The sequence below is a fragment of the Hoplias malabaricus genome, chromosome 13 (assembly GCF_029633855.1).
Source record: "Hoplias malabaricus isolate fHopMal1 chromosome 13, fHopMal1.hap1, whole genome shotgun sequence".
NCBI classification, from domain to species: domain Eukaryota; kingdom Metazoa; phylum Chordata; class Actinopteri; order Characiformes; family Erythrinidae; genus Hoplias; species Hoplias malabaricus.
In genome coordinates this window covers 33,512,949-33,539,285 of record NC_089812.1, presented here as the reverse complement: position 1 = coordinate 33,539,285, position 26,337 = coordinate 33,512,949, and the positions used below count along the sequence as shown (strand labels likewise).

The 26,337-nt window shown below is 45.2% G+C and overlaps 1 protein-coding gene across 1 annotated transcript in view; it reads right to left on the bottom strand.

Annotated features, from left to right (window-relative positions):
* Positions 1-1,907: 1,907 nt before the first annotated feature.
* Positions 1,908-26,337, bottom strand: part of sdk2a (sidekick cell adhesion molecule 2a) — a 174,216-nt gene continuing 149,786 nt past the window's right edge. Inside the window, exons 39-45 of the mRNA XM_066642524.1 lie at positions 24,939-25,100; positions 24,552-24,677; positions 23,972-24,136; positions 22,508-22,648; positions 18,402-18,546; positions 8,603-8,732; positions 1,908-4,177 (exon numbers count right to left, since the gene is read on the bottom strand). Coding sequence (XP_066498621.1) covers positions 3,776-4,177; positions 8,603-8,732; positions 18,402-18,546; positions 22,508-22,648; positions 23,972-24,136; positions 24,552-24,677; positions 24,939-25,100 — 1,271 coding nt within the window. The 3' untranslated portion in view covers positions 1,908-3,775. The remainder of the gene's footprint in view (positions 4,178-8,602; positions 8,733-18,401; positions 18,547-22,507; positions 22,649-23,971; positions 24,137-24,551; positions 24,678-24,938; positions 25,101-26,337) is intronic.

Sequence of the window (26,337 nt, the reverse complement as noted above, 5' to 3'; positions counted from 1 at the left end):
CTACGTTCCCAGCTCAGCTTCAGTAGTGGAAGTTATAAGTATCTATCAGTCCACGGAGGGTTACTGTCAAACATTAAGAAACATTAATGTTGAGGGGTCTTGCGTCCTGCGGGGCTGGAGATACATGAGCAGTTTCATCAGTTAATCTCAGGCCAAAAATACATCTGCATGTGATATTAGAGTCACGTCCACCTTGTTACAGAGCATTTAGAAAGTGTTTGTGATGAAAATAAATTATATTAATGGTTGTGTAAATGACCGACTGCCAATTTTCTACAGACAGATTAAACCCAAGACTGAACTAAGTGGAATTTTCAACAGTGAAACAGCGTTAGCGGTGTGGTTTAATCTAAGACTAGGTTCCTTTTGTGCGCAAAAACTGACCCCAAGTGAGCCAGGAATGTACCGTATGAATTTAACTAACAATACCTTTGTTTTCTTGTTATAACACAATGAAATGTCACTCTGTTTTTCTAAATACGTACATAAAACCATCTATTTCCAGGGTTTTTGTGAAATATGTTTACATTATCAAGCTAGAGATGTGAGTGTTTGATACGACTATGATCATACCCATGTTCCTAAAAAGTAACAGGGTGGACTCGCCATGACATCATCACATCCATGATCTCTGAGGACGCTGGGCCTTAGTGAGTATCAGTCCAGCCGGAGTTAGTTCATTAGAGATATTGATATCTTGAGTTTTACAGGTTCTGAGACAGATGAGCTTTATATATTATCTTCTTCACAACACAATGGTGTTTTCTTCTCTGTCCCTCTTAACCCCACATTCAGATCAACGAGTTCCAGTCCGGAATAAAGAGATTATCTCCAGACGAGCTCTCCCACTCTCCCACTGCGACACGGCACGGTTTCTCAGGATCTTTATGAATTTTACACTCACTTAACATTCTCATTCAGGCCATGGCTGGGGGAAAGAAAGGAGGCCGACGCTGCTCGGATGGATCAAGTGTCATTTCCCTTTATAGATCTGATGTTGATGGTGATGGGAGGAGACGCTTTCTCATAACATGGAAATGTGAAATATGAGAAGCTTGAGGAAGAAAGACAATGCATGCATTCCTTTACCAGTAACTGGTAGTGCTGTACTGGTAGGTGGAGTTTAAACTGCTCATCGAAAGTGATTTGATTATTTAAATTATTAGATTCATCAAAATTATTGCAAGGGCGGCACGGTGGCGCAGCAGGTAGTGTCGCAGTCACACAGCTCCAGGAACCTGGAGGTTGTGGGTTCGATTCCCGCTCCGGGTGACTGTCTGTGAGGAGTTGGTGTGTTCTCCCCGTGTCTGCGTGGGTTTCCTCCGGGTGCTCCGGTTTCCTCCCACAGTCCAAAAACACACGTTGCAGGTGGATTGGCGACTCGAAAGTGTCCATAGGTGTGAGTGTGTGAGTGAATGTGTTGCCCTGTGAAGGACTGGCGCCCCCTCCAGGGTGTATTCCTGCCTTGCGCCCGATGATTCCAGGTAGGCTCTGGACCCCCTGCGACCCTAAAAAAAATTGGATAAGCAGTTACAGATAATGGATGGATGGATGGAAAATTATTGCAATAAGAATGTAAAATATGTAATTCTTACTGCAATAATTTCAATGCATCAAATTGTTTGCAGCGGGCGGCGCAGCAGGTAGCGTCGCTGTCACACAGCTCCGGGGTTGTGGGTTCGAACACCACTCAAGGTGTCTGTGAGAAGTGATGTGAAGTGCGTCATAAAACTAGCTTGCAACTCACTCGCTCGCGTTTAGCAGGCTGAAGATTCTCCACAAGGGTGCGCAATTTGCAATATTCAAAATGAATGCAACACTGATGTGAGATTTAAAAAAAAATAAAGAGACCCACAGAGGCACTGAAAAATAAAATAATTTATTTTGGAAAAGAACCATGAGCTTGGCCCATTATAATTCCTTAAAGGATTTGTACAGTGATGGTCACCTCACAGAGAACAAGACAGAAGATTGTGTGGATTGTGATTTATCACTAATTTCGTTTATTGAGTCCTTCCGAAGGAATTCCACATAAAGCCGGTGTCTCGCTTCACTTTGTAAATTCAAATAGAAAAGCGAATGATCAAATGATCATAAATAAATTAAGCGTATCTGCTGTCAAACAAGCAGGCCTATGTGTACACGGTGTCACACTGTGAACTGTAAAAACACATTCTACAATATATTCAGAGAAGTACGTACGACGCAAAAAGAAATTACAGACATTGTTTTCAGTCTTTCAGTCACTGTCTTGGTGAGATGAAGATCTGTTCTCTGAATTTAGGCGATACAATCCCAACACATGCGGACAGATGACTGTTTTTTTTGTTGTTATTTTTGTTACTTTTCTGTACAAATCAGCTGAAATAAGGGCAGTGGTCTCCTCCTATATGCTGTTAATACATGCAGCTCGGTGTCCAGCTTTTCTTCACGAGGAACAATTGCCGTATGCTCTTACATCTCCCACACGAGTGTCGCTTCTTGGAGCTACAGTTTCGTTCCTGTCGTGACCCGGTGTGGTCTCGTGTCCTCATTTCATTTCACAGAAATAATAAAGACCTGCTTTTCAGTGTTTTCTCTGGAGAGCTGAACCGGTGTCCACGGTGCAGCCGCCTGCCGTCGCCTGGGGTGATGCGATGTCACGGCCTGGCAGTGGACCAGGTCTCACCTGAACAAACTTTTCACCTTTTTTAGATCCAAAACTATGAACACAAGCAAACCTCTCTCATGACGAAACACAGCGACACAATAAAAACCGACTAGCGACAACTGCTCGGGTGTCCACAACTGCTAGCTTTGCAATAGCTCTGAAAAACAGCATAGTGGCTAAGAATAAAGGGTTCGGAACCATCACTTTAAAGTTCAGTCCAAGAAGATCGTATCGTCTTGTCCCACCAATACATTTAGCTGCGGTTTTAGGCTTAGAGCAAAAGTGCCATCAAATACAGACGTGACTGAATGAATTCAAATGAATGTATTTATGTACAATCACCATGTTTATCGCTTTGGGAAATTTGTAGTACATGCAAAGCCTGTTAAAGTTTTTCCACTCCTTAAATATCTGTAATCTCCTTCACTTCAGTCCTGCCTCTCATTTCAAAAATATTTTCTGCGTATCTGTGTTATTTTTGTTTAGAAGTGACTGGCTAGGTGACTAATCTGATCTCAAACAACAACATGTTCGCGCTGAATGATTGTCTTTTTTTTCCTATGCTCTTACACACATGCGTGCAAACACACATACGCAGCTGTATTCCAAAGTCTGGGTGCTCAAATCAAATGACAAGTTTTGTTGATTTTCCAAGTAAATACGTTAACACTTTCTCTAAAGAAGACACTTCTGCACTATTTTATCTGTACATATATATATTTCAATTTGTCTAGAACTATTAATAAAATATATTTTTCTATATATAATATAAATAGAACTCATTCACTATAATTTGCAGAAATATGACACGTGTATTTTTTAAATTTTACCCGATGGTGGATGTGTTTCGATGTGTTCTTGTCATTTAGAAAACCACCAAAACATGTCATTTTACCAAAGACGTCCCGACTTCTTCATACGACTGTACGCTCATGGAGAGGTGAAGTAAAATAAAAAAAGCAGCAAAAGATGTTTAACACTGAGCAACACCTCTATAAATAAAGTTTCTTCAAAAAAACAAAGTGAAAGAACAAACCACAACAACAGCGACGCTGGGGGGAGGAGGAGAAGGAGGAGTCAGAGTCAGGCGCGTTGTGATTGGCTCATTGGAAAGAGAGTCTCGTATCAAACGAAAGAGGAGAAGCCCGTGGCGGGCGTCTGGGTGGAGGTACCCAGGCTGCTAGGGGGCCGGTAGAGGGCGTGCTGGGTGTGGGTCTCGGAGGACAGCAGTGAAGGTGTTGGAGTCCTGCTGCCTTTGGGCCTGAAGAGCGTGCCCTGGCCCTGGGGCTGTGGAGAAGGCGTGCTGTGGGGCAGCAGAGGGGGCAGCGGCGGCAGAGGGGGAGGGTGGGGACGGGACTCTTGCTCAGCCACGCCCTCTGGCTGCCCGTAGCCGTATGCCGGGGGCCGAGACACGCCCTTCTGCTGCCGCCGCCATGAGTTGTAGTAGGTGGGGTCACTGATGTAGTGGTTGACAAAGGAGTGGGTTTTCTGCCGGTTGGGATCCATCTCGTATTCGCTGTCGCTACCCTGTGATTGGACAGAGACAAGGGCAGACAAAAGGGCAGGAGGTTAGTCAGCCACATAATGAATCGCTCCAAATGTTCGAAGTACAAACTCTGACTGTGGAGTACTTCCAGTCTAAAATACTTTGTGGTTTTCTCCTTTTCAACACGTCTGATCCAATTACACAGCTAATTAATGAGACTTCTTAAGTGGAAGTGGAACCAGCCCTGGTCAGAGTGTACTACTATACACACTCCAGTTAATAAACATCTTTAGACGTCTTTGTTTGCTTCATTCCATTACCTCGTAAGTCAGATGTCAGAGCTGGGAATGATGTCAAACAAAATGTTACGCATCCAAACACCATGGAAATACATCCACATACAGCAGTTGGACAGTACTGGGCATGTGCTGGATACAAACAGATAGAGGCCCTAATAAACGGTGAACTACTGCTTTTACACACTGTTGATGTGCAGGAAGCCATCTTTGATTCTGAACTTTGGGTTGTCCAAGTTATGGGGGCATTCCAGCTGGATTCTGACATCTGAGTTCGAATAGAACGCAGCATCTACTCTATACTAGGGTGACCAGACGTCCTCTTTTACCCGGACATGTCCTCTTTTTTAGACTTAAAAAAATGTCCGGGCGGAATTTCACATTTGTTTTTCTAGCGCTTACATAGAATTTCGAGAAACGTTTCGTTCACAAACTAGTCCCGCCCTCCCCTACTCCGATTGGTTCGCTTGAGTGAGAAGTGGGCGTGGTGAAGTAGCCTAAAATCTTCAGATTGGACGGTCTGACTGTAGAGCTACCGTTATTGGTCGATAACCTTCTCTGTAAACATTTAATAGGTCAGTCTGCACGTCAGTAGTCGTCCACCCCCCCACCACCACCGAGACGTGTCCTCTTTTTCACCGTCTCAGACCTGGTCACCCTACTCTATAGCAAAGCGAATCTCCAGGAAGAATGCTGGCGACCACTGGCATACAATTAGAAGGAGAAATTATATAATTATGACAACATTATAAGTAATTTGCTTGATACTTAATCAGACTACAATCAAACAGACTACAAAGAGTGTGAATCAGAAGTAAGACCTACTAAAGAAGAAACTCAACCAGCACCTGCATAAAAAGCCATGGTGCTCTAAATGTACACGGGGGAGTTCTAATCTAATGTAATGATGAACATAATCAGTGGATATGGTAACTACGCATTTCACAAAGGGTTTCTAGAAATGCTAAGGAGAAGCAGCAGCTCTACACTAGACTACCACACATATGGGAAGGGAGAGAATGGCCTTACCCATAGCTCTGTGAAGCTGTGATCTTATACGTATAAACAAGAGAGTCCTAAAATGGGTAAAATATCATTATCTTAGATTATAAAAGCATTGGCTGACAACAGTGAGTGAGTCTGAAAAGTGCATTTTAAATGATCTTCATCTATTTTTGGAGCAACCCTGTGTGAAAGCACAATATCATCAGTGAATCGACTGGGTTTTTTGTTACACAGGGTGTCTAAGAACTGTTTACTGTGAGGTACCTCTAGAACAACCCCTCATAAAATAAGGAGGTGTACACATTTACAAAGACAGGTAAAGGTTCCAGTTCATTTCCGCTAACTGAAGTTTATATATTTTGCTAATTAAAAGCTTCCAGGTTTAAGGACAATATGCTAATCAGTTTTTTCTCAATCCATGGCCTACATCTGGCTTAGAAAGACTCACAGTTGCTGCACTAATCAGAACAAACAGTTGAAGACTAGGTGACCTTTAGCTTTCAGCAATTTCAGACACCAATTGGTGTGTATCCCAGAGAATTCCGATAGCTGGGACCATCTTCGCATACAAAAAAACAGCAAATAGCTTGTGTACATCTGAGGGAGGAGCATCTGAGGATGAGATTAGCGTGAAACTGATTACAGCTCTGTTACCAAGGACGTGAATTATGCACATTATCACTCCCAGCAGAGGCTTAGCAGGGGTCCTGCTGGGTGCATTTATTTGCACAAGTGCAAAGTAAATGGCGTAAATGAATGCAATGAGGAGGAAAAAGACAAGATGGTGTTGACTCATGAAAGAAGGGTTTATGTGAACCCAGAGGAACAATGTTTTTACAGTGTTGGTGCCTAACAAACAGAAGAAATCCCACAGAGGGAAATTGGTGTGGGGGGCGGGGTAGAGACAGACAAAGTACAAAGTGCCCCCAGCTGCCATTCACATTTTAACCCCACGACTCCACGATTGTAAATTCAGGTTTATTTTTCAAGTTGGTGTACACTCCTTACAATGAGTGACATGGGCTACAGTTGTATAACCCTAACCCTAGCCGTCGGAGCTGGGTTCTCTAGAGTGATATAAGCACCATTCAGTTCAGGTGTTTGACCCAGAACTTCAGTATCAGACCTCACTACTGTGATTTTACTATAAAATCCTGTAAAAGCACTGCCAAACGTATGATAACAATACTTATTTTGACTTTCTACAAGTCTCTGCTGCAGTGAGATACAGCCTGACTGACAGTCCAATTGAAATGAAATTTTGTCAAATACATATTTATTTTAATAAAGTTTAAGGCTCTTATTTTATTTTTGTTATATATTTCCCGAGTGGCGAAGCTATGCATGGTTTATTATTTCTCAGTTAAGTCCATTTTTATTGCATTGGCATACAATGATTGTTTGTTACTGTCAACATAAATGCTACATCACTCCGTTGCTGTGGTAGCTGAGAGTGACAGGCCTGAAGGCTGCTGAGTCATGGAGCCTATGTTTAAGCCTAAAAGATCCCATCTCTCGCCAGCGGCGCATATCCTGCCGGATAACATCTAAGTCCCAATGAAATAAGCGAGGCAAAGTCTTTGGACGTGAGAATGGGCTTGGGCCACTCTTCCCATCTGTCTCCCAGAAGGAGGGGGTGTCACAGTGAACAGACGAATAAAAATGGCAAGGTACTTTTGCTTGGATCGATACGGAGCATCATTTGTCAGGCAAAGGTCACTCTCGCTCATCTTTATCGAACAGAATGCCAACCCTTTATTTTCCGGGCTTAGCAGAAATAGTGCAGCCTCAAGCCGTTGTGCTCGTACACTGCTGTACACCGGGGGAGGGCGGTCTTTTCCCTTGGGGAGGGCTGTGATGCATAATGGAGAAAAAAGAATGCCTCTTTATCTATGATGACAAAAAAAAAAAAAAATAAAACATGAATGTCTGCCTATAAAGGAAAGTCAATAGCTTTGGTGGAAAGCATTTTTCAAGAAAAAAGTGGGTCGAGAGCGGTTTTGAGATCACGGCTTTACAGAAAGTGGAAATGGAACCCGATACGGATGAAGATAAAGAACAAATAAACAGCAACAAAAAAACTCTTTTGTCTGCATAGGCCGCCTTACTCGCTTATTCAATTCAAACAAAGGATAAAACAAAAACACAACAACAAAGAACTCTAAGACTGATTTTCCAGGCCCACAAGACGACATGGACAAAAGCTAGACAAAGGTGAATCCCAGAGGATAATGGTATTGCTCAGTGGTTCTTGTGAGATTTTATAGTGATTTTTCAAAGAAATAGTATTAAGACAAAAAAGGAGATGAGATACTTCTGGTTCATTCATTCATTCATTCATTATCTGTAACCCTTATCCAGTTCAGGGTCGCGGTGGGTCCAGAGCCTACCTGGACTCATTGGGTGCAAGGCAGGAACACACCCTGGAGGGGGCGCCAGTCCTTCACAGGGCAACACACAACCACACATTCACTCACACCTACGGACACTTTTGAGTCGCCAATCCACCTACCAACGTGTGTTTTTGGACTGAGGCAGGAAACTGGAGCACCCGGAGGAAACCCACGCGGACACAGGGAGAACACACCACACTCCTCACAGACAGTCACCCGGAAAAAACCCATGCAGACACAGAGAGAACACAACACACTCCTCACAGACAGTCACCCGGAGGAAACCCACGCAGACACAGAGAGAACACACCACACTCCTCACAGACAGTCACCCGGAGGAAACCCACGAAGACACAGAGAGAACACACCACACTCCTCACAGACAGTCACCCGGAGCGGGAATCGAACCCACAACCACAGATCCCTGGAGCTGTGTGACATTATTATAGATAAACATGATTATTATCATCTCAGCAAATTGTGAGACTTCAGTGAGATCTCCACTAAACCTTAGAGGAGATACATGAGATGCCTGGGTTATGTTATGTTTTCCTCTTATTCTAAAGGGAAATATCTTAAGCTAAAGTTTCCTTTGTCTTTCCATCTGACTTCATGCTGCAGGAGAAACAGACGAGACATTAAAAAGAGCTTATTCTTGTTTTTTTTTCTTTCCAGTGAAAGGTGTAATGTTGAAACACCACTGACACTGCAGTTTAGAGCAGGTCTTAGGATTAATTACATCCAGAGAGCCAGCCCTGTGTGATTTCAGTACCTGTGAGTCAGACACCTCTGAGGGTTTCTCAGTCAGGCTGCTGCTCTCGGCTGGAATCAGATCATTACATTTCGCGCTGACATCCTCATCAGAGTAATGCAGACTGCCTGGACTGGGCCGTGGAGGTGACCTGCAGCACAGAGAAGACAGAGCAGAAGAAAATAGAGATTAGGGCCTGGAGACTTATACATCTCAGAAGTAGAAGCACTGAAATAGAATCCTGCCTTTCTTAAAGTAATATAAATATCTAAATATTGATATGGTATTTAGGCACGAAAAGAGCTAAAAAACTACCATACACTCCTCAGTCCTTATACAGATATAAAGTCGAAAAAACAATCCATTTTGAATAAAATATACCAATATATTCTTATGAATATAGATTCATTCATTCAATATTTGTAAGCGCTTATCCACTCAGATTCAGGGAGAACACACCACACTCCTCACAGACAGTCACCCGGAGGAAACCCACGCAGACACAGAGAGAACACACCACACTCCTCACAGACAGTCACCCGGAGGAAACCCATGCAGACACAGAGAGAACACACCACACTCCTCACAGACAGTCACCCGGAGGAAACCCATGCAGACACAGGGAGAACACACCACACTCCTCACAGAGAGTCACCCGGAGGAAACCCACGCAGACACAGAGAGAACACACCACACTCCTCACAGACAGTCACCCGGAGGAAACCCACACAGACACAGGGAGAACACACCACACTCCTCACAGACAGTCACCCGGAGGAAACCCACGCAGACACAGAGAGAACACACCACACTCCTCACAGACAGTCACCCGGAGGAAACCCACACAGACACAGGGAGAACACACCACACTCCTCACAGACAGTCACCCGGAGGAAACCCACGCAGACACAGGGAGAACACACCACACTCCTCACAGACAGTCACCCGGAGCGGGACTCAAACCCACAACCGCCAGGTCCCTGGAGCAGTGTGACTGCGACACTAACCTGCTGCGCCACTCAATTTCACTTCACATTACAATAGAGTAACCATAGAGTTAATACATATATCATACAAAAGGAAGCACTGAAGCTGATACAGAATATCAGCAGGGCTCTGATTCAGCTGTAGGCTCAAGACCGCAGACAACAAATAAATATTTGCTTCTACACTAGCATTCTACATTGTGTAGAACTATTTAACAGCAGGCCAACTACTTTGTATCATGTTAATTTATCTTTATAATGGTTTAAACCCATCTGAAACCGTGGGTAGCCACTGAGAAATGCCCTTTAAAACGTTCTCTGTGTCATATTGCTAAATGAATGTTTAATATAACACTCCTGGAGCCGTACACAAAGTCTTTTTTTTAACTTTTAAATTATTTTGTCAGAAATAATCTTTTAAATGTTTGACTTTTGCCCGAGCCATTTTCTTCCTTAACACCTGTACGTGATTTGAAGCTTGTTATTCATAGAGTAGCAGCACTCTTAGGTAAGCCTTCATCAGTTTGGTCCACTCAGGCACCTTGAAGTTATAATGACTGTCCTCAGGCCAAAAAAATCTGAACAAATGTACATATTTTAGTCCTAAATGCACTGTAAAAAGTCTTATTCATTCAAAAGGGTTAAAAGGTAAACTTTATATGGACACAGAATTATGACCTCGTTGAAAAAAAAATACATTGTGGGATATGGATGAGCAAGATTGTAATTTTATTGATGAATAATGTATTATAATAAAGCCTTCAGAACAGGGCTTTTAACAACCACAGCCATGTGCTAATATATGCACTCAACAGAAGCAATAGGCCAGCCCCCTATTTTATATCAGTGCGGTTTGTGCTCTAACTCTAAAAGACTAAGCCGAATCTGATCTCAAGGAAGACAACAAACACCTTGCAGTTTTATTAGGATTATTCATTCATTCATCATCTGTAACCACTTATCCAGGTCAGGGTCATTGTGGGTCATGAGCCCACCCAGAAACACTGGGTGCAGAGTGGGAACACACCCTGGAGGGGGCACCAGTTCTTCGCAGGGCGACACACATTCACTCACACACTCACACCAATGGTCATTTTTGAGTCGCCAATCCACCTACCAACGTGTGTTTTCCGACAGTGGGAGGAAACCAGAGCACCCGGGGGAAACCCACACAGACACAGGGAGAACACACCACACTCCTCACAGACAGTCACCCGGAAGAAATCCATGCAGACACAGAGAGAACACACCACACTCCTCACAGACAGTCACCCGGAGGAAACCCACGCAGACACAGGGAGAACACACCACACTCCTCACAGACAGTCACCCGGAAGAAACCCACGCAGACACAGGGAGAACACACCACACTCCTCACAGACAGTCACCTGGAGGAAACCCACGCAGACACAGGGAGAACACACCACACTCCTCACAGACAGTCACCCGGAGGAAACCCATGCAGACACAAAGAAAACACACCACACTCCTCACAGACAGTCACCCGGAGGAAACCCACGCAGACACAGGGAGAACACACCACACTCCTCACAGACAGTCACCCAGAGGAAGCCCACGCAGACAGTCACAAGGAGCGGGGCTCAAACGCACAACCCCAAGAACCAAGAGCTGTGTAAGAGTGACCTGCTACTACTTGCTGCACCACCGTACCTCCCTTTGTTAGGATTAGAGCAAAGTAAAAACTCTAGCACCATTCAAGTTCTCTTTTCCTTAAAATCTGATGTTCTAGAGATTCCCATAACCATAATAAACTGTGATTTCCATTAAAAATGAGGCCTTTTCCCCATTCCACTGCAAGTGCCATGGTCAGTAAGGAGTGTAATGGCATTACACACCGAGGGACTGTAGATGAAAGCATTGGTTAACCACAGTCAAGGGATTCTCTAGAAGCAGTGTGTAAGTCAGGCAGACAGACAGAGGGCAGGAAAAGAGCAGGACAGTTCAGAGGAACAGCTTCACCACAGAACAGCCATTCATAATTGGCCCCTAATCTCCGGAGCTGCTCTGATCTTTGAGCAGATAGTGAAGCGTCTGTTTGGCATGTGGAAAGGGCCCAGGCTTTACTGGTGCTCTCCAAAAGCATCACGCTACCCAAATTAGACCCTCGGGCGAGCAAGCACTCCTCACACAAGGGTTCTCTCAGTAGATTAGATCTGAATGAGGACCCTCACGCAGGTCGGGGGGCTTCTCCCCACTTTGCCAGAACGCAACAGATGTTTCAGTAAGCTTTAGTCAGAGCCAAAGGACAGCAAAACATTTGCCTGTCCCAGAAATATAGCTGCTCAAACAGAAGGCCCAAATCAAAGTAGAGCCCTTTCTGAGCTCCAGTCTCCTTGATTTGCCCTAATGAGCCACGGTGGGCTCAGAGCCAAGGTCATTGGAGATATTAGCTTTTGAACTGAGCCAAAGGAGGAGAAAGAGGAGGAGCAGGAGAACTCCAAAGCTGCCCTGCTTCAGTTAGCTTAGCGTATAAATCAAAGCACAGAACAAAGACTCTGGAGCATAAGCATGGACAGAGCGTAATGAGATGAGGAACTTCAGGTATGTGGATGAAGGGCTCATAACAACTGAGGGATGGAGGGATTTTCATAAACAGGGCAACCAGAGACTAGCAATGAGTGAGTGATTTAGCTCTTACAAAGTTGCTCTGATGGTTTTTAGATTCCTGACATATGCTTTGATGTAGGATTACACATAGTCTTCTCCTCTGGGCTGTTATACCTAGTCATGTACATCCAGGCTCTTATTGACTTGAATGGAAAGAGTCTTTACATTACAGCCAGGCTAATCATTAATATGAGTGGCCTGTACTCTTAAAAACACAACTTTAGAATAAAACAAAGTTCAATCGTTTTTTTCCAATAAATATCTCACTTGTACTTCCAACAATTTAGAAATTGCAGGAGCCAGTTTATGAAGAGACACAATAAAAATCAAGTGGACGGCCTGTGTGAAATTACTCATAGTTGTGAGTATGAGACTGGGACTGGGGCGGCACGGTGGCGCAGCAGGTAGGTGTCGCAGTCACACAGCTCCAGGGGCCTGGAGGTTGTGGGTTCTAGTCCCGCTCTGTCTAGACTGTCTGTGAGGAGTGTGGTGTGTTCTCCCTGTGTCTGCGTGGGTTTACCCCGGGTGACTGTCTGTGAGGAGTGTAGTGTGTTCTCCCTGTGTCTTCGTGGGTTTACCCCGGGTGACTGTCTGTGAGGAGTGTGGTGTGTTCTCCCTGTGTCTTCGTGGGTTTCCTCCAGGTGACTGTCTGTGAGGAGTGTGGTGTGTTCTCTCTGTGTCCGATTGGGTTTCCTCCAGGTGATTATCTGTGAGGAGTGTGGTGTGTTCTCTCTGTGTCCAATTGGGTTTCCTCCGGGTGACTGTCTGTGAGGAGTGTGGTGTGTTCTCTTTGTGTCCGATTGGGTTTCCTCCGTGTGCTTCGGTTTCCACCCACGCTCCAAAAACACACATTGGTAGGTGGATGGGCGACTCAAAAGTGTCCGTAGGTGTGAGTGTATGTGTGAATGTGTGTCGCGCTGTGAAGGCCTGGCGCCCCCTCCAGGGTTTATTCCTGCCTTGCGCCCAATGATTCCAGGTAGGCTTTGGACCTACTGCAACCCTGAACTGGATAAGGGTTACAGATAATGAATGATATGGACTGACTTTACACGCTGTGGGTTTATAGGGAGTGAGTACACATACGGGCATATTTCTATTAATGTTAATGTGGTTGATTACTTTGATGAATCACAGCAGCCATAAAGCGATCTGTATTGTCATGGCCTGCAGTTTCCTAAAAGCAGAGCTTGACAGCCTTTTTATAGACCATTGAAAGACCACTGGCTGTGAAAGGGTTAACCCAGAATCGGGCCCCTGAGATGAGCTCATAGGGGCAGGGGGAGGGGAGTGTTATGATAAGGCATCTGCTTAAAATTCAGAGGAGGCAAAGCTTTAAAGCAGCACTGAGGAGGAGCTACATCAAGCAGCCCAACACCCATCATCATCCGCACTGGAGCATCAGCTATTCAACCCAGAATCCCTTCCTTACTCTCCCCCAGGAGCACTAATCCCTCACCTTCTGCATCCTTCTATTTACCGTAGTGCTTCCCAGCCCTGGTCCTGGAGAACGTTATTCTGTATACGTTGCTGTTTTCTCTGCTTTATCACATCTGATCCAAGTAATCCAACCAATCCCACTAATTTACAAGCCTCTCTCCTGATTTTTTAAGTGAGTGTGTTAGGCCTAGGTGTCTAAAACCTTGACATTTCACATGCAGTGTCAGGTTTATGTCAGATGGTGGCTTTGATAATAAGCATGTTACAGTAGATTCATTTTTATTCTTTCATTCTTTCATTCAAGCACCCGGAGGAAACCCACGCAGACACAGGGAGAACACACCACACTCTTCACAGACAGTTACCCAGAGGAAACACACACAGACACAGGGAGAACACACCACACTCCTCACAGACAGTCACCCAGAGGAAACACACACAGACACAGGGAGAACACACCACACTCCTCACAGACAGTCACCCGGAGGAAACACACAGACACAGGGAAAACACACCACACTCCTCAAAGACAGTCACCCGGAGAAAACCCACGCGGACACGGGGAGAACACACCACACTCCTCACAGACAGTCACCTAGAGGAAACCCACGCAGACACAGAGAGAACCCACCACACTCCTCACAGACAGTCACCTGGAGGAAACCCACGCCTACACAGGGAGAACACATCACACTCCTCACAGACAGTCACCCGGAGGAAACCCAGACAGACACAGGGAGAACACACCACACTCCTCACAGACAGTCACCTGGAGGAAACCCACGCCTACACAGGGAGAACACACCACACTCCTCACAGACAGTCACCCGGAGGAAACCCAGACAGACACAGGGAGAACACACCACACTCCTCACAGACAGTCACCCGGAGGAAACCCACGCCTACACAGGGAGAACACACCACACTCCTCACAGACAGTCACCCGGAGGAAACCCACGCAGACACAGGGAGAACACACCACACTCCTCACAGACAGTCACCCGGAGGAAACCCACGCAGACACAGGGAGAACACACCACACTCCTCACAGACAGTCACCCGGAGGAAACCCACGCAGACACAGAGAGAACACACCACACTCCTCACAGACAGTCACCCGGAGGAAACCCACGCAGACACAGAGAGAACACACCACACTCCTCACAGTACTTTTCAACAGTTACCATAAAATGACTAAAGAGCAGGAGAATGTTTGTATTTTTAATTACAAATACCCATTAAATCTACAAAATACTGCATGATCATTCACTCTTTCTCAAAAACAGTAAATGTGCTTAAACATGTTTGAAATTCTAGATAGCGATATCTTTTTTTACGTGGAAAGACTCTCATATCAGATAAAGACACTCTGGTCAATACTGTGTCGAGCCTTTGACAGTATTCCAAGCTCCTCAGTAACACACTCTGAGTGTGGGTTAGTTGTAGCACAGTGCAAACATGTTTTAGCAAGGTCTGTTCATTTACATCGGCTATTATCAAGCAACCTGTGTGGTCCGATAATAACAGGATTGCACAGAATACTGGTGTGAATGGGTAACAGTGTGTCATGATGTGTCCTTGAAATCACTGACTTGCATCATCAGAGCAGAGATGAAAGCAGCAGCGTTGCTTATTTTTCCATCTCCGATCCTGTTTGCTCACAGGTTGCGTGAGTAATCCACTGAATCAAACCTTTGGAACAGCTCTAACATTTACACTATCAAGGACTTGCAGGTCATTTTCTCCGATAACGAAAAGAGAAAACAGACGTGACAGACACAGGTAGATGGTGCTCTTTCCCCAGTCACAGAATATAATCAGATGTGGTCACTTTGAGATGAGCCTGAGCTCAAGCCTGAGCTCAAGCCTGAGCTCACTTTGAGATGAGCCTGACACTCAAGATGGATATTAATATCAAACGTAAACAAGGCCAGGTCACAGGTTCATGCAGGCACAGGCCTACGAGTAAAGTCAACACACTGTTCAAAGTCTCACTAGAATTCTCTCATCTGTAGTGCTTCCCTTTTCTTGGAAAACTCTGATCTGTACAATCGCAGTTGGTGTGTGCACCCTGAGGCCTCTGTCCTTCCTCCTTTCTCTCTCTAAGTCCCTCCTCCCTCTCTCCCTGGAGGGGGGAAGCTCCATAGCAGCGCTATAGCCCAGGCGTAACTCTTCAAAGAAGCCAGGGAGCCGGTCTGGATCCTTTGATCCCACGCAGGCCTCTTCAGTTGGATAGCAGACCAGCACAACACACCCCCCCCTTCCAGCACATTCCACTTTAATGGGCCCAAAATGTCCTCTCCCGTTACTGCTCTAAGCAAGCTGACCACGTACACAGCCCTCCGCCCATCAGGGCCAATGCGGCCTTCTGAGTCCCTCACAAGAGACTTGGCTGCAGATTGCTGACCTCAGCGCAGATAGGAGCTCACACTATCTCTGTTTGCACAAACGTTGCGCAAACTCAAAAGCCCTTGTGTTGAGAGTGGACGCCGTTTCAGTCCAGGACTGACAGAGCAGCCCAGGAAGCATCCATGTCCAGAAAGAACCACTGCGAATGTGGTCAAGGCTCGCCAAGAGCCACCCTTTTGTCTGGAGGAAACAAACAAGATCCTCATGCGTGGAAAAAAAAGAGGCGCTTTGTTTCAGAGCGCTTACATAAAAAGCAAGTTTCTAAAGCGTGCACTCAGAATGTCAATAAGTATCTGAAAGAGGGAGGGGGAGGGTTGTTCTGCACAGTCTGTTCGCGTTCTTTTCGGTTGACAGATTGCTCTCTCGGAGAGTGGAAAAGGGGTAACTGCCATTAGAATCTGAGCCAATTCTCTACTCAATACATTTAATGGATGGCAGGGAGCTGAATTTGAATCAGCTGTGGGACCGAGCTCTGGGCAAAGAGGACACAATGCTTGGTTTGGCTTTTCTAATGCAGCCTGCTTTCCTAAAGTCAGGAAATCAATTCGACTGAGATTTCCCAAATTCTGTGTCCTGCTGAAAAATGCAATAAAAGAAAGAGCCTTTTCCTACAAACAAATTCACTACTAGAGGCCATTTAATATGTGTCAGGTGTGCAAATAAGTGGCAAGGTGTTTTTTATGTAACTTATAATTGTAACTCAATGTTCAAACACTCTCCTGTTCATTTTATGGTAGCTGTTGTTTAACATTTTTTTAAACAAACAACAAAAAGTATTTTACACAACATTCACAATTACCATCTGTAAATCATCTAAACCAACACTCACACATACTTTTGGATACAATATTATCCTGAAAAACAGAACAAATGTTTTCGCTTGCCATTTTGAAACTTACAGATTTGTAAGTTAATTTTTGTTGAATTAAATGACAGGAGAATATTTGTTAATTAATAAGTGTTCTCCCTGTGTCTGCGTGGGTTTCCTCCAGGTGACTGTCTGTGAGGAGTGTGGTGTGTTCTCCCTGTGTCTGTGTGGGTTTCCTCCGGGTGACTGTCTGTGAGGAGTGTGGTGTGTTCTCCCTGTGTCTGCGTGGGTTTCCTCCGGGTGACTGTCTGTGAGGAGTGTGGTGTGTTCTCCCTGTGTCTGCGTGGGTTTCCTCCGGGTGACTGTCTGTGAGGAGTGTGGTGTGTTCTCCCTGTGTCTGCGTGGGTTTCCTCCGGGTGACTGTCTGTGAGGAGTGTGGTGTGTTCTCCCTGTGTCTGCGTGGGTTTCCTCCGGGTGACTGTCTGTGAGGAGTGTGGTGTGTTCTCCCTGTGTCTGTCTGGGTTTCCTCCAGGTGACTGTCTGTGAGGAGTGTGGTGTGTTCTCCCTGTGTCTGTCTGGGTTTCCTCCAGGTGACTGTCTGTGAGGAGTGTGGTGTGTTCTCCCCGTGTCCGCGTGGGTTTCCTCCGGGTGACTGTCTGTGAGGAGTGTGGTGTGTTCTCCCCGTGTCTGCGTGGGTTTGCGATTGTTATAGACAATGAATGAATGTACACCTAATAGAATTGTACAGGTCAAGGTCAGATTTCCCTCATATACACCGAGTCGCCAGTTTATTAGCTACAATCATTCATTCATTCATTCATTCATTATCTGTAACCCTTATCCAGTTCAGGGTCGCGGTGGGTCCAGAGCCAACCTGGAATCATTGGGCACAAGGCGGGAATACACCCTGGAGGGGGCGCCAGTCCTCCAGACACACACACACACACACACATTCACACCTACGGACACTTTTGAGTCGCCAATCTACCTATGAACGTGTGTTTTTGGACCATGGGAGGAAACCAGAGCACCAGGAGGAAACCCACGCGGACACGGGGAGAACACACCACACTTCTCACAGACAGTCACCCGGAGCCGGAATTGAACCCACAACCTGGAGCTGTGAGACTGCGACACTACCTGCTGCGTCACCGTGCCACCCCTATTAGCTACAGTACCAAGAAATTATATCTAAACAAGTGGAAATATATCAGATACAGTCAAAACATCAAGTACATCACTGAAGTCATTTTATCTGGTTAAATGCTCTTATACTACTGGCAAATAAACCAATTTGCTTCTTGAAATTTGTTCAATCATCTGCAGTTTCATAAAAAAACACTGTCACAAATGGCATCTAATGATGTAAAAACTGTGTACTCTGCTTTAATCTACAGTTACTAAACATGATATCAGTATCTATCACAATGCATATTTTACATTTACAATTATAGCCTGCTCTCTATCTGCTGCTGCACACTTAAAGCCACCTTGTCATCACTAGTAATTTAATTGATTTATTTAATTTAAGTTTATGGGAAAGCAAACAGACCGAGTGTAGATGCCGTTCTTGCGGCAGAAGGAGTTTTTGACAGAGAGGCGTCTGTTGTTGAGCTCCAGCGCTGGGAATCGGCCCTCGTCCAGCCTCATCATCTCTCCGTGGGACAGGGGCAGAGACGTGCAGTTGGAGTGGCCCCCTGCATACACAATGAGAGAACATGTATGAAGACAGTCTGAATCCTATGGCATGGTAACTGCTTGAAATTAAAGAGAGGGAACACCCCTTAATTTCAAATAATTTGGCTACTTTAAGGGGTTAAAGGTCACCAAGCTCAATGCCAGGTGTCAGGCAGAAGTAAAATAACCTGAAGAACTGGGGTGTGTAGCAATGTAACTGCATTCTCTGGAAGCCATGGATCACTATCTAATATCCACTTATTTTTCAGCATCAGTAACTGACATCTATAATGCTCCCACAGCTGAATTCAATCAAATCCTCATAGAAATCTTCCAGCATGTTGTACAAAGCCTTCCCAGCAGAGCAGAGGCTTGCACTCCAGCTACGTTCAACGAATCCCCTTTATTTCACAAGAGTTTAACGAGCAGTGCATCCACAAACATTTGGTCTTATAAACTGCAGGTACAGACCATTTAAACAGGAAATGCACTACAATTTGATTAAGATTTTCCAATCTCTTTTATCTATTTTGCATACTGGGACTTTCCTATGTGGTCAGTGTGCTTGAGGTCAATTAAGGAAACAAGAAAAACATTTTAAAGATGCTGACAAGAGTGAGACTTCTGGAACACAGCTGCAGAGAGCAGTGTCAAATGCTGACCAGCTGTTCTTCCTCACTTTTGAGACGACCTTAAAGTATAGTTCTCAAGAAAACCTCCAGGTGTAGATTTAAAAACAAACCAGTGTCATGACTGCATGAGGTGTTGTGGATGAAACCATAGCGGCGAATGCTAAATCAAAGCTGCCTAAATTACAGGTTACAGGACCTGAGTGAAACCAGAGAGCTTTAAAGCTTAAACAAAATGTTCCTACCGCTGCTAATCTCTTCTCTGTGACACGAAAACACACACAGGCACATTAGAGCTATTCACTTGTGGTCATAAGGGCCATTAGCAAAACGGGTAATACAAAAGCTAACATGCTAACGCGGTATGAGAACAGCAAATCAGGAATGTTCCCCAGAGTCTTAAATAACCCTCAGATTCACATCCAGTGGGTATTAAAACACACTCAATAAATCAAATGAATATGCTGGGCAGTGAAACATATCAATCAATGAGCAGCAAACTAATGGAAGCGAAACCAAAGTCTGAAACTATAGATACACTGTTGCAGTGGTGGCTCTGAAAGGCAGAAGGGGATAATTCAAGTCTAGACAGCTTAATGTCACTAAATTACCCACTTTTTGCCTTTGAGGGCAACCTCTCCTTCTCACAACATCATTGAAATTAAATAAACCATTCATTATGATTAAGTATTTCCATATTTTTTTAGTCCTAATACCTATTGGTATCTGCTACGTGGAGTTTCATACATATACCACTTAGACACGCTGTGCTGAAGTGTGACTTGCGAGGAATGTGTCTGTGTGGCTAGTGACCATACCCCACACACACTCTCTTCTCCTTGCCACCGTGACCTCAACCCCAACAGACCTCCAGAGCAGACGGGACTGAGCTAAAACAAACAGGGTGTTAGAGGCAGATGGACAGCCTGGGACTGGAGGGGCCGGAGTGGAGGGTGAAGTGGGGGGGGCAGTCCGGGCCCTGAGAGTAGTCTTTTGTGTCTCACACAAGCACTTCTCTTGTACTCCTACACCCATCCACGACTGTGTTTACTGACCTCGGCCCTGGCACCACACACCGAAGCGCTGACAAAGCTCAGGGGCAGCCATGTGAGAGCCCCTCCCCCCACCCCCCACCCTACATACAGACTCCTGACCTCTCCACCATGACTCTCTCTCTCTCGGAGCTGCAGCGCATGTGTACAGTCCCAAAGTGACCTCTCTCAGGAAGTGTGTGTGCTTATATCACTCCACGCTCCATTAAGTGCTTGTGCTCTGATTTGTTAGTTACTGGGCTCATAGGTCACCTGTGTGTGGACTGCTGACCATGAGAAAATGTGCCTCGTCTGCATATGAGCAGATATCAGAGGCCGGTGTTCCCAGAAGGACATAGAGTGTTCCGGCATCTAATAATGTGATACGACATCATGCACTACAGCAATTAACAGGAGTCACTGAGTCACTGAATGATGCTTCTGTTGATTTAACCCTGAGTCATGAGGCCTTGTTCAGACAGGCAGATGTTTTGACATATCCGTTCTGAGCAAACTACATGACGTCTGACATTTCATACTTTGGATATTTTCCAAGCCATATTTGCAGGTGCTTTCAAACTGGATTTCTAAATGTGCAAAAGGCTGGAATCTTTTTTTAATCATTAAAAGCTAAGCACCACTTAATGGACCTCCATGAATATTCCACATTATTGTAGTTACTGACATATATAAGTATGAATTAAAATGAAAATAGCAGCTTAATTTGCTTTAAAACGGACAAATTTATTAAATTGACGGAAAAACCCGAGCTCGCTACGGAAATTCTTGAACGCAACCGTGACGTCACTGGTGGACAACAGCTGAACAACGCCGCGGTAAAACACCGTTATGACTGACTGTTATGACAGTATCTAGCTAAATAACCAACATTATTCATGACAGTAGCCTAGCAATAAGCTAAACTCAAATGTAGAGGTACCGTTATTCTTGTAAATGTGATCGAAGTCGAACTCGAATTCATCCGACACTATAAACCTCCGTAATGCAGCTACGTAGCCGAGTATAATCTGAGCCACCGAGTTTAGCGAGTCAAGCTAACGTTAACTAACACCAACTAAAACAGGCGAAGTGAGTGTCCTTACCCTGTTTACCTCCATGTTACAGAGGCTCTTGAACACCTTTCGTTGGTGTCCTTACATGCCCATATTGTTGGAAAAGCGCCAGTGAAATGAGCTACAGATAACGGAGTGAGCGGATGGTCCTTTCCAAAGTGTCCGTTTAAAGTGGACAAATTTAGTCCATTTTCTGGATATTTTGGGATCTTTGGGCCATTTGTGCACAGATGTCCCACTGTACATTGATTGATTGCAGCCAAAAACAACACACCTTTTCATCATTTTGCATTAAATTAAGTGCAGCTTCTAGAGTCGTTGTCCACCATCTACGTCACAGGCAAGACGCCTATTTATTTGTTTGACACTTTCATATCGCTGGTGCTTAGCCTTTAATGGTTGGAGATTTTTGCCTTCCTACAATCCCCGGCCTCACATCTGCATCTTCACCATGACGAACAATGTAGCTACTTGAGCAAACCCGACTGTAGTCTGAACATACAAATCAGACGTGACTGGAGATGTGGACACTCAGTCTAAAAAAACAGATTTCAATCAATACCATGACTGTGTTTCTAAGGAAGAGGACCTGTTTTCTTTGAATTAAATCACGAGCTATTGCTTGACGTTGAGTCTTCCTCGGCAGAGCGAGAGAAATCCATGCTTTATGCACTTGGCACATTTTTGTCATTGAAACAAATGGAAATCAGATTGTAGGTATGGATATCAAACAACTGTTTTTGGCTGTGCATCTAGGCAGTACGACTGTGAACCTCCAGAAGAGAGATGTACTTGTTGAAGATCCTTTTAGCTGCTGCCAAAGAAGCCATTACTAGAAAATGGATGATAGCGCACCCTCCTACAAAACAACACTGGATTAAGACCGTTACAGAGATCCAAGACATAGACAGACTGACTCTTATTGTAAGATTACAAAAGGTAAGATGCAGGAGATACGTGGAGATGCTGGGAGAATGCAGACGCCCTGAAACAGAAGCACTAAAGACATTGCACGTTTTGTCGTACATTAAGGACAGCTTGCAGTTGCCAGTGTTAGTGGTTATCCATTGATATCGTAAAAATACAATATTTTAAGACCAATTAAAAAGCAAACAAAATATATATCACAAAGTTTCTGCAGGTTATTATGTAAATTTAGGTGCATGATGGTGCTGTCATGCCACACTAGCTTATTATGAGGGAAAAATGATATTGGACGTGGATGTAAATTTAGTTTCTGGTACACACCTGAATCAGTCTTCTTGGTGTACTTTTTACTCTGCCCACGAATGATGAGGATAAAGATCAGCAGGAGGATGAAGATCAGTCCAACGAGAGCTATCACCACAAGAAACCACCACTCTTCATAAAAGGGGGAGACCTTCTGGGCTGGAAATGCAAAAGATAACAGCATTTAGGCAACGTCAACAAATACAAGAAGAATTCTACCATCACTTATTTAAACCATCATAGACCAGATGCCCTTTACATTATTCATTCATTCATTCATTCATTCATTCATTCATTATCTGTAAGCGCTTATCCAGTTCAGGGTCGCAGTGGGTCCAGAGCCTACCTGGAATCATTGGGAGCAAGGCGGGAATACACCCTGGAGGGGGCGCCAGTCCTTCACAGGGCAACACACACACACATTCACTCACACACTCACACCTACGGACACTTTTGAGTCGCCAATCCACCTACCAACAAGTGTTTTTGGACTGTGGGAGGAAACCGGAGGAAACCCACGCAGACACAGGGAGAACACACCACACTCCTCACAGACAGTCACCCGGAGGAAACCCACGCAGACACAGGGAGAACACACCACACTCCTCACAGACAGTCACCCGGAGGAAACCCACGCGGACACAGGGAGAACACACCACACTCCTCACAGACAGTCACCCGGAGGAAACCCACACAGACACAAAGAGAACACACCACACTCCTCACAGACAGTCACCCGGAGGAAACCCACGCAGACACAGGGAGAACACACCACACTCCTCACAGACAGTCACCCGGAGGAAACCCACGCAGACACAGGGAGAACACACCACACTCCTCACAGACAGTCACCCGGAGGAAACCCACGCAGACACAGGGAGAACACACCACACTCCTCACAGACAGTCACCCGGAGGAAACCCACGCAGACACAGGGAGAACACACCACACTCCTCACAGACAGTCACCCGGAGGAAACCCACGCGGACACAGGGAGAACACACCACACTCCTCACACAGGGAGAACACACCACACTCCTCACAGACAGTCACCCGGAGGAAACCCACGCAGACACAGGGAGAACACACCACACTCCTCACAGACAGTCACCCGGAGGAAACCCACACAGACACAGGGAGAACACACCATACTCCTCACAGACAGTCACCCGGAGGAAACCCACGCAGACACAGGGAGAACACACCACACTCCTCACAGACAGTCACCCGGAGGAAACCCACACAGACACAGGGAGAACACACCACACTCCTCACAGACAGTCACCCGGAGGAAACCCACACAGACACAGGGAGAACACACCACACTCCTCACAGACAGTCACCTGGAGCGTTTAACGATAAATGTTTAAATAGAAATGGCTGAAATGTAAGAATATTCGTCTGTCTCCTATACATGACATTTCCGTTACGACAGTAAAATAATCTGTAATCTGGATCTGTTAGGAGTTCTGTCTTCCTCACCTGATATAGAAGGGGAGGGAGCACTGGGAGAGCCATAGCCATAATCATTGACCGCAATGACCCGGAAATCATAGGTGACCCCCTCTCGCAGCATGTCCAGGTTTAGGGTGTATGATGTCACTTCTTTGGGGATGTCTTTGATCAGGATATCCCACAATCCTTCATCTAATGATAGTTAAAACGTGTAGATTTATTACTCATTAATCATAGTTCCCTGTAAAATACATTAGGGCATTACACAGCAGTTTACAGACATTTTAATGTAATGCTACAACTTTAAAATCACAGTAAGTTCCACCAATGCAGTTTATTCATTCATTCATTCATTCCCCCTGTGAATGACACAGTATACGTTCCATAGATCATGTGACCTCCATAGTGGCAGCCATTTTAAAAATAGGCTTAGTACAGATTCTCTGATACATCCAGGCCACTAGGTTCAGTATAACTGCTTTTTAATAACAGGTGAAAACTACTGTAATCAGTTGTGAAGCATTTGTTTACAGCGCAGCACATTTAGAGTTCCCGTGGGCTGCAAGTTACACACGTTAGCCATGTCTTTGTGGATGCTTGAACTGACCGGAGGGTCTGGCCTCTATAACGTAGCGCGTGATGGGGGCTCGGCCAGGGTCACCGCTGGTCCAATGAAGGGTGAGGGCAGTGCCATATCTTGAAATGAACGGCTCACCTGGAGGCCCAGGAGCACCTGGACACAATGACCAACCACAACAACAACAAAACAAAGAGGAGTAAAACACAAGGCAGAGGGCACCACTCATGAAACATCAACAATATTTAACACAAGAAATGCTCAAGTGTTAATAAAAAGCCAAGCTAGGATTACAGTCAACATACTACCGGCTGGTTTCTTGAACCTAGTCATGAACTATTCTTTGTCCATGCCAGGTCCAGGAAACCGGCTACACATGTATGAGGGAAAAAACAAAAAAAGCTCAGACGGCCAGACCTTCTCCGGGCCCTGTGGTAATGTTGGCCTCCACCTCTGGCCCGTAGGTCAGGGTTTTGGCACGGATGCGGAAGTTGTAGGTCACTCCGTCTGCCAGGTCTTTGATTTTCATCCACAGGGGGGCGCTGCCTTTCACATCCACTGTAACAACCTTACTGACACCTGGAGTGTGAGGAGAGGAGTCTGTAAAGGAGACACTACAACTCTAGATACATGCTGAAAGCGAGAGAGAGTGCACATACACACACGCACACACACGTATATATGTAGTGACCGTCAAAAGTTTGGGGACACGTCCTCTTGTAGTGTCTGTAAGTGCTTATCCAGTTCACGGTGGTGGGGTACACCCTGGAGGGGGCGCTGGGCCTTCGAAGGTGACAGAGCAGTATTTCTTTTCCAAATACATGTCAGTTGATTCATGGGACGTCCAATTTCAAATCTCTTTGTACCCACTATTTCATCTATAACCACCTCCACTCTTGGAAAGTGTGTGACTTTCACTCGTTTCTGATCAAGTGCAGAGGCTCAGAATAATAAATGCTTATCAACTGAGATTATAAGGTTAACAGGGGAACATGCCTTAGATGTAGCTTGTAATCCTTCTCCTGTATTTGTTTGCTGAAAAAAAGTCAAACAAATATTTACATATGGCATTTTAGCAGACGCTTTTATCCAAAGAAGGATTTAAAACAATGTTGAAAAAACGTGGATGTCCCCAAACTATTGACTTCGGCAGTGTAAACCCGATATGCTGTAAGGCAAAGATCAACAGAATGAGGCCGTTTTATTTGCGCATGTCTTATGGGATCAGAGAGAGAGAGAGAGAGAGAGAGAGAGAGAGAGAGAGAGAGAGAGAGAGTAAGAGAGAGAGAGACAGAGAGTGAGAGTGAGAGAGAGAGAGGAAGAGAGATAGAGAGAGACATAGTGAGAGAGAGAGACAGTGAGAGAGAGAGAGAGAGACAGAGTGAAAGAGAGAGAGAGAGTGAGAGAGAGAGACAGAGTGAGAGAGCGAGAGAGAGAGAGAGAGTGAAAGAGAGCAAGACACAGAGAGAGAGCGAGACAGAGTGAGAGAGAGAGAGAGAGAGAGGTGAGAGAGACAGAGTGAGAGAGAGAGTGAGAGTTAGAGAGAGAGACAGAGTGAGAGAGAGGTGAGAGAGACAGAGTGAGTTAGAGAGAGAGCGAGACACAGAGAGAGAGCGAGACAGAGTGAGAGAGAGAGTGAGAGTGAGAGAGGGAGAGAGAGAGACAGAGAGAGAGAGAGAGAGAGAGAGAGAGGAAGAGAGCAAGAAAGAGAGAGAGAGAGAGTGAGAGAGAGAGAGAGAGAGAGAGAGAGAGAGAGAGAGAGAGAGGCCCCCTACAAACACCAAACGTTAACATCTGGCTCCAACACTCCAACCAG